Genomic DNA, 20,554 nt, shown 5'->3' with positions numbered 1-20,554 from the left:
TATGTTAAAGGGCTATTCCTATTCTTTAAACCCTCTCTCCCCCAATATCCACCGGTGATAGCCGACCATAGCGCATGACTACGTCCAGCAGTCCCATAGCGAAAGACCGAAGCAGCAGTGTGCATGCGCGGTCACCACTCAATTCGGATGGTTAGTTGTGGCCCCCACTGATCCACAATGTATCGCCTATCTTTTAGACTGCCGATAACTTGTAATGTTGGGAATAACCCTCCAGTTGTGTTATATGTATGGCGGCATTATTTCAGGTCTGTATTACGACGAGATTTCAGCATTGTATGGCGGTATTATTCTTTGCACCAGTGTCTTGTGACAACTTCTTCTGGATCTTTACTGCTAGACATAGGATATATTATCCTTATAATGGTTGAATCAGGCATGCACGGTGCAAAAACGTGGGCACTGCGATACAATATTATATGGCGGTTGTATTACTTGGATACCATATGGCTGTATTATGGTTTTTTTTCTTTTGTAGTATCCATAGCAGTCAGGACCCCCCCCCCAAAAAAAAAAAAAAAAATAATCCAAATGACCCAACACTTGACATAACTATTCAGAATGTTCATTTGGGATGTTAGACGAGACCCCCTCAGGTCTCCGTATCGTCAGCCGAGTCATAAGAGTTGTTGATGTTGGAGATAAGACGCCAGTCCTTCCAGTACAGATTGTACCAGCAACCACTGGTTTCCTACTGAATAGGAAAGCCGACAAAACTGAAGAAGTGAGCGAAAATATCTGATGTGGTTTTAATTATCCTTTGAGCTTGCGTTATAAAACCCGCCTTCGTAATCAGTGGGTTTCAGTCTGAACTCCTCTTTTATCTGCATTTCTTATATCACTGATGTAGCGGAGATGAGTTAGTCATTTGGCGATATCATGATGTGTTATCTGTGGTTTTGCATAGGACTGCACGTAAAGTTTTACAATATGTAATGTCAGAATGACGGTGTGGGAACTATATGGCGGTTTTATGTGCACACTCTATGTAGTATTAGTTAAAGTATATACCTGTGCTTTATTATTATTATTTTTATTATTATTTATTATTATAGCGCCATTTATTCCATGGCGCTTTACATGTGAAAATGGGTATACATAATAAAAAGAGCTGCTGTGCATTGCTATTATTTAAAGGGCTATCCCCATCATAGCAAGCTATCCCCTATCTGTAGGACATAGCATAACTTGTTCGCAAGTCTCCAACCACCCCAAGAATGGGGCTCTGAATGTGGGGCATCCATTCTATTCATTGTCTGTGGCCTCCAGAGAAAGCGAGCACAGCACCGCCACTATTTCGCCCAGTCCTATAAAAAATAAAAGGAGTGGAGGTCAGTCAATCGGCTCTATTTAAGACAGAGCCCTGATTCGGGAGTATTTGGGAAGTCCATTCGGACAGACATCTAGCAATTAAAAAGTTCTGCCATATCCTACAGATAAGAGATGAATTGCTATTTTAGGAATGAGTCAATGATGTATGGTGGTATTATTTGGGCACAGAATAGCCGTATTGTGTGGGAAACATATGGCAGTGTTATATAGTACAGTAGTAGTAATAATAATAATGATAATAATAATATTATTCAAATACTATATTGATATATTATTTGGCATTGGAAATATGTGTTATGTTTATTTACAACTGTCTCTTATGTAGCATCATCATCTTTCACAGTGTTTTTTTAGACATTGCCGTCACACACAGTAAGTGGGGCTCACAATCGAAATTCCCTATCAGTAAGTGTAAGGAGTACGGAAAGAAATCGGAGAACCCGGAGCAAACCATAAAAACAGAGAACACACAAGCAATTGTAGCATTGTGTGGGTAATATATGGCAGTGTTATACAGGCATTATATGGTAGAATTATGTAAAGCCTATGTGAGTGATATTATTGAGAAATGGAAGGTACCGCAGCAACGCGGCCATAAAGTGGAGACCCCGTAACATTACAGAGCATGGGGCTGAGTGCTGAGGAGCAGAGGGCAGAAAGCCCCCAATGCTCTGCTGACTCCATAACTGCAGAGTCCAGATCTCCTCTGGTATTAACATCAGCACAAACACTGCGCCCCCACCAGGAGCTTAACGGCCAAGCAGGTGCATGCAGCCTTAGGCTACGTTCACATTTGCGTTGTGCGCCGCAGCGTCGGCGACGCAACGCACAACGCAAACAAAAACGCAGCAAAACGCATGCACAACGCTGCGTTTTGCGCCGCATGCGTCCTTTTTTTGATTGATTTTGGACGCAGCAAAAATGCAACTTGCTGCGTCCTCTGCGCCCGGACGCGTGCGCCGCAGTGACGCATGCGGCGCAAAACGCAAGTGCGACGCATGTCCATGCGCCCCCATGTTAAATATAGGGGCGCATGACGCATGCGGCGACGCTGCGGCGCCCGACGCTGCGGCGCAGAACGCAAATGTGAACGTAGACTTACATCACCAAGCACAATGTCGAGCGTTGGATGGAGTGGTATGAGGCCGCCACCACTGGACTCTGTGTTCTGTGCAGTGACTGATCACACTTCTCTATCTGTGTCTGATGGACGGGTCTTGGTTTGGTGAATGCCAGGAGAACATTACCCACCTGACTACATTGTGCCAATGGAGGGAGGAGGGATAACTCTATGGGAAGGGAGGATTCGGGGGTCATCTGAGGCCCTTTTGTTCGAGTGAAGAAAAGTCTTACTTCTTCAGTACAAAACAGTTTAGACAATTGTAGCTTCCAACTTTCGGGTAACAGTTTGGGGACGGCCCTTTTCTGTTCCCCATGATTGTGCCCAGTGCAGGAGGTCCATAAAGGCATCGTTGGGGGAGTTTGGTGCAGAAGAACCTGACCGGCCACACAGAGCCCGGACCTCAGCCCCATCCAACATCTTTGGGAAGAACTAGATCGGAGATTATGAGCTCGGCCTGTCCTCCAACATCAGTGTCTGACCTCACAAATGCTATTCTGGATGAATGGGCAAAAATTCCCACAGACACTGACTCCATATTAATGTCTATGAATGTCTATGGAGGTCATAAAACTGACTCCATATTAATGTCTATGGAGGTCATAAAACTGACTCCATATTAATGTCTATGGAGGTCATAAAACTGACTCCATATTAATGTCTATGGATGTCTATGGAAGTCATAAAAGCCCCTGTAGGTGAAATGTGTAGGTGGTACATAGTTTTGTCCATATAGTGTATGAATAAAGGGTTTTCAATGAGTAGTTGAGAGCTGACTAAAATGCTTGAGGGTGAAACACCCGCGAGTCACATTCATGAGCTGGACGATCAGTGTCTCAGGCTTCTACATCAGCAAAAGAAAATCATCTGCGCCTGTAAGAAAAAGGAGAAGCGGCCATGAGGAAGTGAGAGTTTATGAGCCAGCACATCGGTGTTGGGCAATAAGGCCGAGGCCTGTCTCAACTTGTATGACTGACTACTGAGATAACGATAAGTGCAGCCGGCGCACACACAAAGCCTGGATTAGACAGGTTGTGTCACCATGACGATGGGCATGTGGACATAATGGAGGGTCTGCAGCACAGGACCCCTCTAGGATCCAAAGAGCCACCAGCTGACGTCACTGTGGTAGACCAGTCATACCTACTATTACATGGTCGGCCATTTATAGGAATGGCCTCATGTATAACTGCATTTCCTGGCAGTGAAGCTTTGTGTGGCTGTGCAGGGGCTTTGACTTGTGTGTGGGCTCAGATACTGAACGGTATATGGTATTTAGTACATCACCTATAGGGGGTCCATGACTGAAATAACCCGTCTGATTATCTCTTTTTCATTAGGTCAGCATAGCTCCTGCAAAACAGAAATCAAAGTTTACGCATTGCTTTGGTAAGAATATCTGCCATTTATATATATATATATATATATATATATATATATATATATATATATATATCATTAATCCATTGCCTCCTCCAATGTTGCCTATATCTGATGTACAGCGGTCCTAAAGCCGCCCTCATCATCCTCACTGGGCTTCCTATACATACCCTGGTCTCCTATTGTGAAATGATGTCTAGAAGACACCGTGGGGACAGGCCATATTATCAGATCTATGTACAGACCCTCAAATACAGGACGCAGCCAACGTGCCCCCAACTCACGCATCTGAATCATCACCACTGTATCGACAGGACAGCTGCTCCCTGTAAAAACACATCCGAGTGACAGTGCCCCGCAACCTGAAAAGTCACAGTGCCCCCAGAATATGAAAAGCTACAGTGCCCCCAGAATATGAAAAGCTACAGTGCCCCCAGAATATGAAAAGCTACTGTGCCCCCAGAATATGAAAAGCTGCGATGCCCCAAAAATATGAAAAGCTACAGTATCCCCAACAATATGAAAAAACACAGTGCCCCCAGAATATGAAAAGCTGCGATGCCCCCAAAATATGAAAATCCACAGTGCCCCCAACAATATGAAAAGCTACAGTGCCCCCACAATGTGAAAAGCCACAGTGCCCCCACAATGTGAAGAGCCACAGTGCCCCCAGAATATGAAAAGCTACAGTGTCCCCAACAATATGAAAAAACACAGTGCCCCCAACAACATGAAAATCCACAGTGCCCCCAACAATATGAAAAGCCACAGTGCCCCCACAATGTGAAAAGCCACAGGGCCTCACAATATAAAGTCACAGTACCCCCACAATATAAAGAGCCACAGTGTCCCCAATATAGAGAGCCACACAATATAAAGAGCCACAGTTTTTTCCACAATATGAAAAGCCACAGTGCCCCCAGAATATTAAAGGCTACCCCGCCAATATTATTATTATTATTATTATTGTTTATTTATATAGCACCATTAATTCCATGGTGCTGTACATGAGAAGGGGTTACATCAAAATACAAATATCACTTACAGTAAACAAAACTAACAATGACAGACTGGTACAGCGGGAAGAGGACCCTGCCCTTGCGGGCTTACAATCTACAGGATTGTGGGGAAGGACACAGTAGGTCAAGGGTTGCAGTAGCTCCAGTGGTGTTGAGGTGGCCGTGTAGTCTTTACAGGCTGTAAGCTTCAATATGAAAGCGATAGTGACCCACAATCTGAAAAGTCACAGTGCCCCTATAATATGATAAGCCATTTTTGCACTTGAAACCCCTGCCTTCTTTTTTAAATCTATTATCTATTATCTATCTGTCAATATATCTCCTATCTATTATCTATCTATCTATTATCTATCTATCTATTATATTATCTAGCTATTATCTATCCATCTATTATCTCTCTATTATCTATCTATCTACTGTATCTATTATATATTTTCTAGCTACTATCTATTATCTATATATCATCTATCTATCATCTATCTATTATCTAGCTGTTATCTATCTATCTATCTATCTATCTAGCTGTTATCTATCTATTCATCTATTATCTATCTATTAAATATCTATTATCTAGCTGTTACATATCTATCTATTATCTAGCTGTTATCTATCTATCTATCTATTATCTATCTATCATCTAAAAATCATCTATCTATTATCTATCTGTTATCTATCTATCTATCTATTATCTAGCTGTTATCTATCTATCTTTCTACTGTATCTATCTATCCATCATCTAGCTGTTATCTATCTCTATCTATCTATCTATCTATCTATCTATCTATCTATCTATCTATCTATCTATCTATCATCTAGCTGTTATCTATCTATCTATCTATCTATCTATCTATCTATCTATCTATCTATCTATCTACGAGACACTGAACCATCCTGCACATCTTTTTACTCAACTCTACTGTCTGTTTATCATTATATTTGCACTATTTTTACTGAAATCCCTTTATATTTTCACCAGTTATCAATGCGTTATCTCAAAGATATTTTTTTCAAGCCGGCGACCAAAAGGATCTTCAGGGATGGGTTGATGCCTTAAACGCAGCAAGTAAAATCACAGTAAGTAACAATAATGACTTCTTAATAACTTGTGTATGTTCTATGAAAGGTTGGGATCATCCATTTATGACATCCATTGTAATGTCGCATCTAGGGGTCTCCATAATGTCACGTATTAGCTTTGGCATTTCAGGATTTTCAGTGTAATATTGGTTCATTTTGTGATGTTAATCCAATTTCTGTCATTTGTGAGATGGATTTTTTGGGTTGCTTCTCATTTTTCTGATACATGTATATATCTCAGCATTTGCTCAGCTTATGAGATAGATCCTATGTCTACCTGGTGCCAGTCTGCAGCAGTAAAGCCACATCAAATATGTATTTGTGACCTTATGCTTGGAAAATTGATGCTAAGGTATTTCTGAGGACTGGAGTATTAGTTGTATCTCATTATCTATTATCTATTTTGCAAATCTCTGAGATAATTTGCTAAACTGCATTCCAGGATATAATTAAGGCAAGATGCCTCATGATAAACAGCATTTTCTTTTCAGTATCAAAAATTCTACATCTGTAGCCCTTATTATTTCATTGTGTCGGCATTGTGTGTGGCCAGGCCAATCTTTAATATTAAACGGAATGTGTTATCAGAAAGTGACGTATTCTTTAAATCAGGTGTTTATGTTACATGTATTTAAAGAAAATAAAACGGAACTAGTGTTTTTTATATCCATATCACAATCTTTATTAAAACAAAATTAATAATCTTTGCATTTTCATGATGGGTATAATTAGACTCATTTTTTCTGTCTTTTCAAATAGAGTTTTCAGCAGACTCTTTATCATCAGAGGTGGGATTAGAATGACAGGTAACACCTCTATACACTGCTGATAGCACAGAATCCACCAATCACAATAGGCGGTATCACAGCTGATCCTGCTCCCCCTCCTTTTGTAATGACCTTAGCACACGCTCATTCAATGCTTTAATACAAAAGATAAGGTTCTGACCATTGCTGCTAATGTACATGTATTGTTTCCTGAAACAACAGGACGTTAGACTCTAAAGAAGCCCCAGTTGCCGGTGTGAAAATTGCAACATTTGTAATTTTTAATACAGACTGTGATATTGAAAAAAACACATTGCCAAATTTGTTAAAACATGCATTTAACATAAAAACCTGATTTAAGCAATAGGTAGTTTTCTGATTACACATTCAAGTCTTCTTTTTAAGTCTGTATAATGTGTTATGTGATAGTTCTTGTCACGCCGACATCTCATGCGGGTAGTAAGCGCCGCCCTACTCACTACGGTCACTGCTCTGCTTCTCCCAGCCTCGGTTCATCTCCCTGAACTGCCTCTTGCAGCATTTCCAGCTCTGCTGCATCATACTGCTGCTGGCGAGTTTCCATTTGGCCATAGGGAGGCATGGCCAGACTCTGCAGGAATTTAACTACTTATATCCTGCAGAGTCTGGTTTCCATAGCCAATCCCTAAGCAGCAGGGGGTTTATCAGGCAGCTCATCCCACCACTCCTTTTCTGAACCTAGGTTGCTTGTCTCTAGTTCCTGTTTGTGCTTGTTTGTTCTGTCTCTCCTGTTATTGACCCGGCTTGTTTGCCATTTATCCTGATTTCTACGCTCCTGACCTCGGCTACGTGTATTGATCCTGTGCTACCTGCCCTGACCTCGGATTGTCTGATCACATCTTTGGCTTGGCCCCCATGTACCTCACACCCATGCCTCTGACCCTCCGGTCAGCTGCTATAGACTGACCAAGAGACTGACCTGGTGACTACCTGCGGCAAAGACTATCCTCACCTTCACAGACTCTAGTGAAGAGCCAATAGTCACTTAGTCAGTCCCCTCCAGGGTAAGCCCGGCCCATGGCGCAGTGAGTCCACACCTATCAGCGTTGCAGTTCTCAAGAACTGAAACTGGTCATAGATGGACTCATGGGTTTTAGACAAAGTCGGGTCTTGGGAAAAATTTAAAGTGGGACATCAAATGCTAACATATCATAGGAACTTTTAGGGCGCACAAAAGCCGATGTCAGACTATTAAACAACTGTACATAAGTCATTCAGGGCTCGTTTACCGTCCGCTTTACACAAGCTGACGAAGAACGATGGGGGCAGAATGATAGCTAATGCCATTTTTCTGTCCCCATACATATTGTGCAATCAGCAGCACGTGTCCTATTTACACCGGGAATTGTGCTGCCAACAATGATCATTTTTATTCTCGCATAAACGACCCACTTACCTAATGAATGGAGGTTATTTGGCGATTGTCTAGTGCTGCCAGCATTTTTAAATGTGGATGATACACACACTGTAGACTCACATATACCAAAACACACACACACACACACACACCGTTAACTCACACATACCAAACACACACACACTGTAAACTCACACATACCAAACACACACACTGTAAACACACATACCAAACACACACACTGTAAACTCACACATACCAAACCCACACACACTGTAAACTAACACATACCAAACCCACACACACTGTAAACTAACACATACCAAACACACAATGTAAACTCACACGTACCAAACACACACACACAATTTAAACTCACACATACCAAACACACACTGTAAACTAACAAATACCAAACACACACACACAATGTAAACTCACACATGTACCAAACACACACACATACCGAACACACACACACACACACACTGTAAACTCACACATACCAAACACACACACACACACTGTAAACTCACACATACCAAACACACACACATACTGAACACACACACATACTGAACACACACACACACACACTGTACACTCACACATACCAAACCCACACACACTGTAAACTAACACATACCAAACCCACACACACTGTAAACTAACACATACCAAACACACAATGTAAACTCACACGTACCAAACACACACACACAATGTAAACTCACACATACCAAACACACACACATACCGAACACACACACACACACACACACTGTAAACTCACACATACCAAACACACACACACACACTGTAAACTAACACATACCAAACACACACACATACTGAACACACACACATACTGAACACACACACACACACTGTACACTCACACATACCAAACCCACACACACTGTAAACTAACACATACCAAACCCACACACACTGTAAACTAACACATACCAAACCCACACACACTGTAAACTCACACATACCAAACACACACACATACTGAACACACACACATACTGAACACACACACACACACACACACTGTACACTCACACATACCAAACCCACACACACTGTAAACTAACACATACCAAACCCACACACACTGTAAACTCACACATACCAAACCCACACACACTGTAAACTAACACATACCAAACACACAATGTAAACTCACACGTACCAAACACACACACACAATGTAAACTCACACATACCAAACACACACACATACCGAACACACACACACACACACACACACTGTAAACTCACACATACCAAACACACACACACACACTGTAAACTAACACATACCAAACACACACACATACTGAACACACACACATACTGAACACACACACACACACTGTACACTCACACATACCAAACCCACACACACTGTAAACTAACACATACCAAACCCACACACACTGTAAACTAACACATACCAAACCCACACACACTGTAAACTCACACATACCAAACCCACACACACTGTAAACTAACACATACCAAACACACAATGTAAACTCACACGTACCAAACACACACACACACAATGTAAACTCACACATACCAAACACACACACATATCGAACACACACACACACTGTAAACTCACACATACCAAACACACACTGTAAACTAACAAATACCAAACACACACACACAATGTAAACTCACACATTTACCAAACACACACATACCGAACACACACACACACTGTAAACTCACACATACCAAACACACACACCAACACACACACACACACACACTGTAAACTAACACATACCAAACACACACACAATGTAAACTCACACGTACCAAACACACACACATATTGAACACACACATACTGAACACACACACACACCCACACACACACTGTAAACTCACACTTACCAAACACACATACAATGTAAACTCACACATACCAAACACACACACATACCGAACACACACATACACACACACTGTAAACTCACACATACCAAACACAAACTGTAAACTCACACTTACCAAACAGACACACACACTGTAAACTAACACATACCAAACACACACACATGTACCAAACACACACACACACACTGTAAACTCACACATACCGAACACACACACACTTTCACATAACAAAGACACACACACTGTAAACTCACACATGCCAAACATACACACTGTATATTATACATACTGTATGATACACACAGTACAACACACACACACTATGTTATAACTATACATGCTATGCTATACTCCTGTACTATTGATATATGGAAAAAAATTAAGTAAAATAAAACTACAGTTATGCTTTAATGTAAGCTTGTCTGGGAGAAATACTTTGCGCGCCACTAAAAATGTTTTCACCCTAGCTGCACCCTTTTTCGACCACACCACTCCCACAATCCATCCACGGGGAAAACCTTCCTGGAAACACTGCAATCCAAGATGTGGTGGGAGGATTTGAGTGGGCCGAGATTTGCCAACTCTTCAGGGTCTTTTTTTCCCCCCTGAGAACCTCCTGGACATTCCTGAGCAATTGACTGATATGATTATGTAGTCCCCGAGTTGATGTCAGTGGTGTCACCTTGTCATGGTGTTTCCATGTGGGATCACAGGTCCATTTAGACGGGACAATATTGGCCCCTTAACGAGCACCGATCGACTGTCCGCAAGGCAATCTGCACTCGTTTACTGCTCTGTATGAAGGCTGGTGAATTTGGGAACAGAGTGATCCATTAATACTATCGTTCCGCCCCTATACAGTATTATTGTATCAGCAGCACATCCACGTGGCGAAGTGCTGCCGAGAATAATTTTTTTTTATGCCGGCATAAACGATCTGATCGTGGGATCGTCACTATGTTTTGGGACTAGTGTTCTTGCAATGGTTGTTTGCAGATTATCAGCTCATCTAAATGGACTTTATGACTATATATATACCGTATTTTTGTCTCACGCTGTAAGGCAGGGCACACTACTGTCAGGTACAGAAAGGTACCTCGGTAAGGTCAGACAAGGTAAGAAATGTCATGGGAAGAGGGAAAAAGTTGAAGTTTATATATCGGATGGATTGAAGTTCCCAACAGCACAGAGAATTTCAGGAAAAGCCCTTACTGATCATGCGTGAGGCAGAGACCTGTCCACTCCACGTGACAGTCCTTCATGTGACAGGGACCGTCATGATGTGATGAGGAAACACAGAAAAGTGGAAGTGATGGCGTGGAGGGAAATCTTCACATTTACAACTATTTACACTCGTGTGCGATGTCTCACAAGCCGGTACACTCCGAACTATCAAGGCGGACTCCGCTCATAAAGTCAGGCTAGAAGTGATGTTTAACGAGAGCACAGGATTACTAGGTGTCACGTATATTGCCATAAACACGTAATGATGTGCCCTGAACATGTGCAGATGGGCCGAGGACACCATAGAGGAGAAGACCAACCACACATTTCCTCAGATCTTCCTAAAGTTACTTGTACACAAATCTGATTAATAAGGCCAAGAGACGGAAAACGTTCTGTCTGACTGTCCCGTAGAATAAGCCCCGCTCAATAAGCGTTAGTCACGAGCCCAGAACACTCGCCGCTGAGTTGCCATTGTGCTGACTACAGATAGGCCGCAGTCGCACCGTGCTAGTCCCTCACTTATTGGCAGTATTAATCAGATTTTTCTAATGGTACGTTCATTCCCATCTCCAATATCCTCGCCCAATATGTAGTAGGTGTAATCAGAGGCGTAGTTAAGAGTTCAGCTCATGGGGGCGAAACATCTGAGTGGGCCCCTAACCAGTCACAAACTCCTCATCCTGCTGATACCCCAATACTGAGCTGCTGCTGCCGTATGTGACCCTATTACTGCCCCTGATACCCCAATACTGAGCCGCTGCTGCTGTATGTGTCTCTATTACTGCACCTGATACCCCAATACTGAGCCGCTGCTGCTATATGTGTCCCTATTACTGCCCCTGATACCCCAATACTGAGCCGCTGCTGCCGTATGTGTCCCTATTACTGCACCTGATAGCCCAATACTGAGCCGCTGCTGCCGTATGTGTCCCTATTACTGCACCTGATACCCCAATACTGAGCCGCTGCTGCTGTATGTGTCCCTATTACTGCACCTGATACCCCAATACTGAGCCGCTGCTGCTGTATGTGTCCCTATTACTGCACCTGATACCCCAATACTGAGCCGCTGCTGCCGTATGTGTCCCTATTACTGCACCTGATACCCCAATACTGAGCTGCTGCTGCCGTGTGTGTCCCTATTACTGCACCTGATAGCCCAATACTGAGCCGCTGCCGTATGTGTCCCTATTACTGCACCTGATACCCCAATACTGAGCCGCTGCTGCCGTATGTGTCCCTATTACTGCACCTGATACCCCAATACTGAGCTGCTGCTGCCGTGTGTGTCCCTATTACTGCACCTGATAGCCCAATACTGAGCCGCTGCTGCCGTATCTGCAACTGATACCCCAATTCTGAGCCGCTGCTGCCGTATGTGTCCCTATTACTGCACCTGATACCCTAATACTGAGCCGCTGCTGCCGTATGTGACCCTATTACTGCACCTGATACCCCAATACTGAGCCGCTGCTGCCGTATGTGTCCCTATTACTGCTCCTCATACCCCAATACTGAGCCGCTGCTGCCGTATGTGTCCTTATTACTACACCTGATACCCCAATACTGAGCCACTGCTGCTGTATGTGTCCCTATTACTGCACCTGATATCCCAATACTGAGCCGCTGCTGCCGTATGTGTCCCTATTACTGCGCCTGATACCCCAATTCTGAGCCGCTGCTGCCGTATGTGTCCCTATTACTGCACCTGATACCCCAATACTGGGCCGCTGCTGCCGTATGTGTCCCTATTACTGCACCTGATACCCCAATACTGAGCCGCTGCTGCCGTATTTGACCCTATTACTGCACCTGATACCCCAATACTGAGCCGCTGCTGCCGTATTTGACCCTATTACTGCACCTGATACCCCAGTATTGAGCCGCTGCTGCCGTATGTGTCCCTATTACTGCAACTGATACCCCAATTCTGAGCCGCTGCTGCCGTATGTGTCCCTATTACTGCACCTGATACCCTAATACTGAGCCGCTGCTGCCGTATGTGACCCTATTACTGCACCTGATACCCCAATACTGAGCCGCTGCTGCCGTATGTGTCCCTATTACTGCTCCTCATACCCCAATACTGAGCCGCTGCTGCCGTATGTGTCCTTATTACTACACCTGATACCCCAATACTGAGCCACTGCTGCTGTATGTGTCCCTATTACTGCACCTGATACCCCAATACTGAGCCGCTGCTGCTTACAGGATGCGTTTTTTCAGCATTGACTAACATTAGCGACGCATTTGCGATGCATTGCCACACGTCGCAACCGTCGTACGACGGTTGCGCCGTGTTGTGGCGGACCGTCGGGACCAAAATCCGTCCCCAGCTCCCCGCACTTCCTCGCACCTCACAATGGGGCAGCAGATGCGCTGGAAAAATGCATCCGCTGCACCCGTTGTGCGGCGGAGACAACGCTAGCGTCGGGAACCTCGGCCCGACGCTAGTGTGAAAGTAGCCTAAGTGTCCCCTTATCATTAATAATATCCCCTGAGACGTCTCCTGTACAACTCCCCTCTACACAATGTCACCACATCTCCCTTATGCACAGTATGAAGTCCTCACAGCTCCCATCTATAAGGTATGATGTCCCTACAGCTTCACTGTAGACAGTATAATGCCCCCAAAACTATATCATGTCTCCACAGTATCCCCCACACTGTATGATGGCCCCGCAGTAGCCCCCATGCTGTTTGATGGCTCCTACATTGTACAATATCTCCACTGTAGCCCCCACTGTGTATGTATAATGGTCCACTCACTGTATGATGACCCCTGTTATGACTTGGTGGTTAAAAGGCAACATGGGACAAGCTCTGAGGAGGTGGTATCTGTACTGACCGCAGTTCCTAATCCTAACACCAACACTAGAAGTAGCCGTGGGATGTTCCTGTCACTCCCTAGACACCTCGTCACAGCCTGAGAACTAACTACCCCTAAAGATGGAAACAGAAAACTATCTTGCCTCAGAGAAAACCCCCAAAGGAAAGATAGCCCCCCACAAATATTGACTGTGAGTGGAGAGGGAAATGACATACACAGAATGAAAACAGGATTTAGCAAAGGAGGCCAAAACTACCTAAATAGACAGAACAGAAAAGGATACTGTGCGGTCAGTATTAAAAGCTAAAAAACTCCACGCAGAGTTTACAAAAATAATCTCCACACCGACTCACGGTGTGGAGGGCAAATCTGCTTCCTCAGAGCTTCCAGCTAAGTTGAACATATCATACTGAAAAGCTGGACAAGAAAAAACATAACATGAGCTGAGCGATTAAGTCCACAGCAGGTGGACAACAAAAGAACAAGCAAGGACTTAGCTTTGCTGAAATGGACCGGCAATCAGATAAATCCAAGGAGAGATCTGAATCCAACCAAGAAACATTGACAGCTGGCACTGGCTGAAGCCCAGAGCCAGGTTAAATAACAGAGCCAGAAAAGACGATCAGTGGAAGCAGCTGCTAATGCTAAACCCAAGGAGCAGCAGTTCCACTCAAAACCACCAGAGGGAGTCCAAGGGCAGAATTCACAAAAGTGCCATTCACAACCACCGGAGGGAGCCCAAGAACGGAATTCACAACAGACCCCCCCGCAGTAGTCTCTAAACTGTATGATGGACTCAACACAGTAGTCCGCACAGTATATTGGCACCCTTAGTAGCCACCACCCTGTAAGATGGCCCCCTTAATAGCTCTCACTCTGATGACCACATTAGAAGCCTCGATTCTGTAGGAAGGCCACCTTAATAGCCCCCTTGCTTTATCATGGCCACCTTAGTAGCCACCACCCTGTAAGATGACCCCCTTTATAGCTGTCACTCTGATGACCACATTAGAAGCTCCAATTCTGTAGGAGGGCTACCTTATTAGCCCCATGCTTTATCATGGCCCCCTTAGTAGCCAACACTCTGTAGAAGGCCCCCTTAGTAGACCCCCGCTCCTTATGAGGGATCACTTGGTAACTCCAACATTGTATCATGGCCCCTTCAGTTGCCCTCACGTCACGTGATATGATGGTCCCCCTTAGAAGCCCACACACTGTATCATGGCCCCCTTAGTAACCTACACTATGTATGCGGGCCGGCATAGTAGCCCCCACTTATGTGTGAGGTCCTGCTTAATATCCCCCATGATATGTGATGGCCCACTTAGTAGCCCCTACTATGTGTGATGGCCTCCTTACATATTGTCCTCATGCTGTGTGATGGCTCGCTTACTAGCCCCAACGCTGTATGATAGCCCCATTAGTTGCCTCCACACTATTATGATGGCTCCCCTTTGTAGTAGCCCCACACTATTATGATCCCTTTAATACTAGCCCCCCACACTATTACGGCCCCCTGACTCTTATGTCCGGTGCGTGGTGCAGCCCAATGATGTCATTGCTTCGCACCGCCCTGGACCTACCATTTTTGTAGGCCTCAGGCCTAATGCGATTTGTGGCATACAAAATGTAAAGCGACAATGCAGGGAGACCATTTCTCCCTGCTATGTGGCAGAGTTTAACTGTATCGGCACGCTGTGCACACCAATACAGTTCAGGGTAATGGTGGCTCCGGGAGAGCCCTTCCAGGTCAGGGGCCCGAGGCAACCACCCTCTCTGCTCCCCCCGTTAGCTACGTTTCTGGGTGTAATAATAATAATATCAGCAAATACCTCCAATTAGAAATGTAGTATAGTTCTTCAGATTTTCTATGTCGCTTTCCCCATGTGCAGGTCATTGCAGTAGCTTAGGTATCCATGGTTACGACCACTCATATAGTGACAGTTAGTTGTTAGTGGTCGTAACCATGGATACCTAAGCTACTGCAATGCCCTGCACATGGGGTAAGCGACACAGTGAATAAGAAGAACTATACTACATTTCTAATTGGAGGAATTTGCTAATATTATTATTATACCTACTACATATTGGGATAGGCTCCTGGAGATGGGAATACCCCTTTAACTGGAAAATCACTCAGGAGAGGAGGGAAATGTACAGGCTGTATTCTTAAAGGCTCTTTTACACAGGACAATTATCTGCAAAATTGTATAGGTAGTGTCTTTGATGTGGACTCCAGTGCTGAGCCCGCATCTTTCCCTGCATATGACAGCTGATTTAAACAGCCATCATGTGTCTAACAGCTGCTGGTGGATCGGTGCTCTACCCGCAGCTCTAAACCTGCTAGATCCCGCTGTCAATCACTGACAGCGGGATTTAACAATCGCCAGCCGGAAGGGGGTCACAAATTATGCACATCGGCGCCACTGTCACTTGATCATGGGGTGCCGATGGGTTTTCATGACAACTCAGGGTCTGCAGAACACCCCTGGGCCTCTCAAAGTGAATCTCCTGTGAACGCCGGCTCGTGACCGACGTTCACAGATTGTGATTTTTTTATATGTGTAGCACAGGCGGTCGCAGATTCAAGTCTTCTAAGGGGAATATTAAAGTCAGTCGAAAGTTTTAAAAAATATGAAGAAAATAACAAATTCCCATATTTGGTATTGCTGCGTTTAGAAATTTTAGATCTATCAAAATATTAAAAATTCCATAATAACAAGAGATCAAAACATCCTATCTACCCCCAAATTGTATCAATAAAACGGTCAGCTCAAGCCACAAAAAGTAATCCCACACCCAGCCCCAGATCCTGAAAAATTAAAACGCTATGGGTCTCGGAAAATGGCAACATAAGTGAATTTTTTTTTTATCTTACAAATTTCAGATTTAGTTTTCACCACTTCAATAACAAAAAAATCCTCTACATGTTTGGCGTCTGCGTCCTCATACTGCCCTGAGGAATCATATTGTCAGGTCAGTTTTACCATATAGTGAAAATGGTAAATAAAAAAGCAAAAAAACAACTGTGGAACTGCACTTTTTTTGCAATTTCACCGCACTTGGACTTCTTTTTCCCTTTATACAGTACACTATATGGTAAAATCAATGGTGTCATTCAAAACTACAACTCGTCTCGCAAAAAACAAGCCCTCAAACGACTATATTGACAGAAAAATAAAAAAGTTACGAAAACGGAAAACCGCAAGGTCATGAACGTGTTAAATCATCGTTGTCTACAGCACATCTCCCCTTGTAACATGGCCGAAATCATGTATGTTGAAAGAGGGCAGTATTGCAGTTTTTCGAAAATGGGCTGGTGTAAACTGGCCTTGGCTTTCCAGAATTAAGGGGCTCTGCTTCTGTGGTTGCAGTGTGGATCTTGGCATTGAGGCCGATGCTGTTATGGAGGCACTGTATCCATCTTTGTTAATAGGACTAAAGCCTAATTTAGACCCATTGGCCCCATCCGTAGCGGGCATTCATCTGTTCTGTGCCAGGTTGTCATGAGTATGTCACATCCTCCTAGGACATCCCGGGTTAGGCGATCATTACGTATTGTGAATCGCAGGTCTTCAATTTACCCTTTGTGTTTTGTTCCTCATATTAAATGGACTTTGTTTCCTTTGGCGCTGAAGAAGTTAACGGCTCTTTGTATGCTGGTTAGAGACATGCACCTCCATCTCACAGGTGCTCCTGACCTGCTCATTTTCTCTCTATAAAACCTTGCCAGACTTTCTAATCCCGGCTTGTGAAGTTTACTTCCTGGCTTGCTGGAGTTGGTGTGCTGAAGTTGGAGTTCATAGTTGCTGCTGGAGATTGCCGCATGCTGTTTTTGGGTGTATGCTTTCTCAATTATCCTATTCTCATTTGGTTTGTACATGCCCATCATTCCCTTTATTCCTCCCTACCTTTGGTGAAGGTGAATGTTTTTGTATGTAAGTTGGTTTTTGTTATCCCTGTTCGTCTTACATTTATATACACTAACATATCTGCCTCAGGCCTCCTGAGAAAAGGGGAGGGGAGAGTGTAGGACATTAACAGGAGCATAGTAAGGTCAGAGACTTAGGGTACCCTCTCACTATACGATTTACCAACGATCACGACCTGCGATACGACCTGGCCGTGATCGTTGGTAAGTCGTTGTGTGGTCGCTGGAGAGCTGTCACACAGACCGCTCTCCAGCGACCAACGATGCCGAGGTTCGCTGGTAACCTGGGTAAACATCGGGTTACTAAGTGCAGGGCCGCGCTTAGTAACCCGATGTTTACCGTGGTTACCAGCGTAAAAGTAAAAAAAAAGAAACCGTACATACTCACCATCTGATGTCCGTCAGGTCCCTTGCCGTCTGCTTCCCGCTCTGACTGAGTGCCGCCGTACAGTGAGAGCAGAGTGCAGCGGCGACGTCACCGCTGTGATCTGCTCTCACTTTCCGGCCGGCAGACAGTCAGAGCGGGAAGCGGACGGCAAGGGACCTGACGGACATCAGATGGTGAGTATGTACAGTTTGGTTTTTTTTACTTTTACGCTGGTAACCACGGTAAACATCGGGTTACTAAGCGCGGCCCTTCGCTTAGTTACCCGATGTTTACCCTGGTTACCAGCGAACGCATCGCTGGATCGCTGTCACACACAACGATCCAGCGATGACAGCGGGAGATCCAGCGACGAAAGAAAGTTTGAAACGATGTGCTACGACGTACGATTCTCAGCAGGGTGTCTGATCGCAGTAGCGTGTCAGACACTGCGAGATCGTAACTATATCGCTAGAACGTCACGAATCGTGCCGTCGTAGCGATGAAAATGCCACTGTGTGACGGTACCCTTAGGCCTCTCTACCTTTTAAGTGTACCCCTTAAAGTTTGGGATAGTTAGGGTCCCAGTTCCAGTGACAGTTTGAAGTCCCCCTCCCTTACTGAAGACTGTCACAGCGTGACACAGGTACAACCCCGGAATGTTTGGTCTCTGAGGTGACTGATATCTCGGCACCCTCTATGCCGCCCGACTGTGGCTTGTTGTGTACCTGTTATGTGACACCATGTCTGTGTGGTCTGTTCTCTGCGTACAGCTGACCCACTTTCTCATACTAGTCTCAGAAACTAAACTGTGTGACTAAGTAGAGTAGAATTATTCTTCTTTTAAGTCCGTGTTTCACTGACTAGTTTGCCGTATGTGCCAAGAAAGAGTCACGAAGTGACTAGACACATTAGGCGCCTACCTGAACCCTCAAAGTAGGGGTTGCCCTAGTCTATCCGTCTACTGGATTACCCCAGAAGGTGGAGTCAGCAGGGTTACTTTGCTATGCTTCTATCTTAAATCTTATATGTTCCCTCCCCAACCCAGGGAGTTGTGAGGCTGAAGTGTTTAGGAAAACACTAACCAAACATTCAGTGTTCACAGACAGGAATAAAAGAAAACTACAATCATACAAATACACTCACAAAACAACAGAGTGGAACATAGGGGAAGGATAGGTAGGAGAAACCAAATAGGAGAGGATGAGGATAAGCATGCAACCTAACTCCAAACAGAAACCTCGTGAACAACTCTCCAACCGCCTACTCCAAACACTGAATTTCTCCTTCAACATCTAACCAGGATGTAAGAACTATACTTACAAGCATTACACTCAAGCATACTGTATATACCAGAGGGGAGTGGCCAACACAGAACAGCTGAGACAATTTAGGACAGAGAGCTGCATGAGATTAACAGAACTGATCAACTCTTGCAATGACAAAGCAAGGAAAGAAACCGAACTGTTTAATAGGATGGTGAAACAGTTCTAATCAGTGCAGGATTTCATGTGACCAAACGCTGTGATCTTCTTGCCTCTCTCTGTCGTGGTATCCCTGGGTCAGAAAGCTCCTACAACATAGGACAAGTGGGCACATAGGCTCCAAAAGAGCGTGTTTTTCAGCTTGGTCAGGCAGTATATGTCAAGAAGGCTGACATTTGCAAGTCCATTCCAAAGAAAATCCATTTAAAAAGGTATCCTGGGCAGTATAGGGTTTTTGGACCTGGGATCCTATACTTGATGGATACCTATAAGGAAGATGGATTCTGATCCGTGTGTGTTTTATAAGCGGCCGCACACTGACAGATGAATGTTCTTCTCGTGGTGTAGTATTATTATACATTAGTTTATATGGATTATTAGACGCCTAATGAGCCTCCATTATCCTGCAATCAATAAATCCCCATGTGCATTGTACTCCAGTGTTAGGTGTTTGGGAGCGGCACTGACTCCCTAAGCTTCTCTAGGAGGTGGATTGTCCTGCCTGTGACATGTACGTACCTGTGCACTGCTTACAGTGTGTATATCCTACAATCCATAACACTGTTATATACAGAATTGCTATAATATAAAGGATTCTGCCATCACACTGGTAATATACTCAAAAAGCCGAGTGTGAGTTACCAGGGCAGTGCCAATAAGTTACTCCGCCTTGTCAGAATAATTAG

At 44.3% G+C, this 20,554-nt stretch overlaps 1 protein-coding gene across 3 annotated transcripts in view; it reads left to right on the top strand.

The window, feature by feature from the left end:
* Window positions 1-20,554, top strand: part of PLEKHA2 (pleckstrin homology domain containing A2) — a 105,616-nt gene that overhangs the window by 24,985 nt on the left and 60,077 nt on the right. For 2 of the 3 annotated variants that reach the window (XM_077262265.1, XM_077262267.1), the window contains exons 4-5: window positions 3,811-3,859; window positions 5,846-5,943. In XM_077262265.1, the coding sequence (XP_077118380.1) occupies window positions 3,811-3,859; window positions 5,846-5,943 (147 nt within the window). Of the gene's footprint in view, window positions 1-3,520; window positions 3,599-3,810; window positions 3,860-5,845; window positions 5,944-20,554 lie in introns of those variants that run through there. The other variant, XM_077262268.1, reaches the window with a different exon arrangement.

Source organism: Ranitomeya variabilis, chromosome 5, assembly GCF_051348905.1.
Source record: "Ranitomeya variabilis isolate aRanVar5 chromosome 5, aRanVar5.hap1, whole genome shotgun sequence".
In the NCBI taxonomy this organism is placed as follows: domain Eukaryota; kingdom Metazoa; phylum Chordata; class Amphibia; order Anura; family Dendrobatidae; genus Ranitomeya; species Ranitomeya variabilis.
This window is presented reverse-complemented; position numbering and strand designations above follow the sequence as displayed.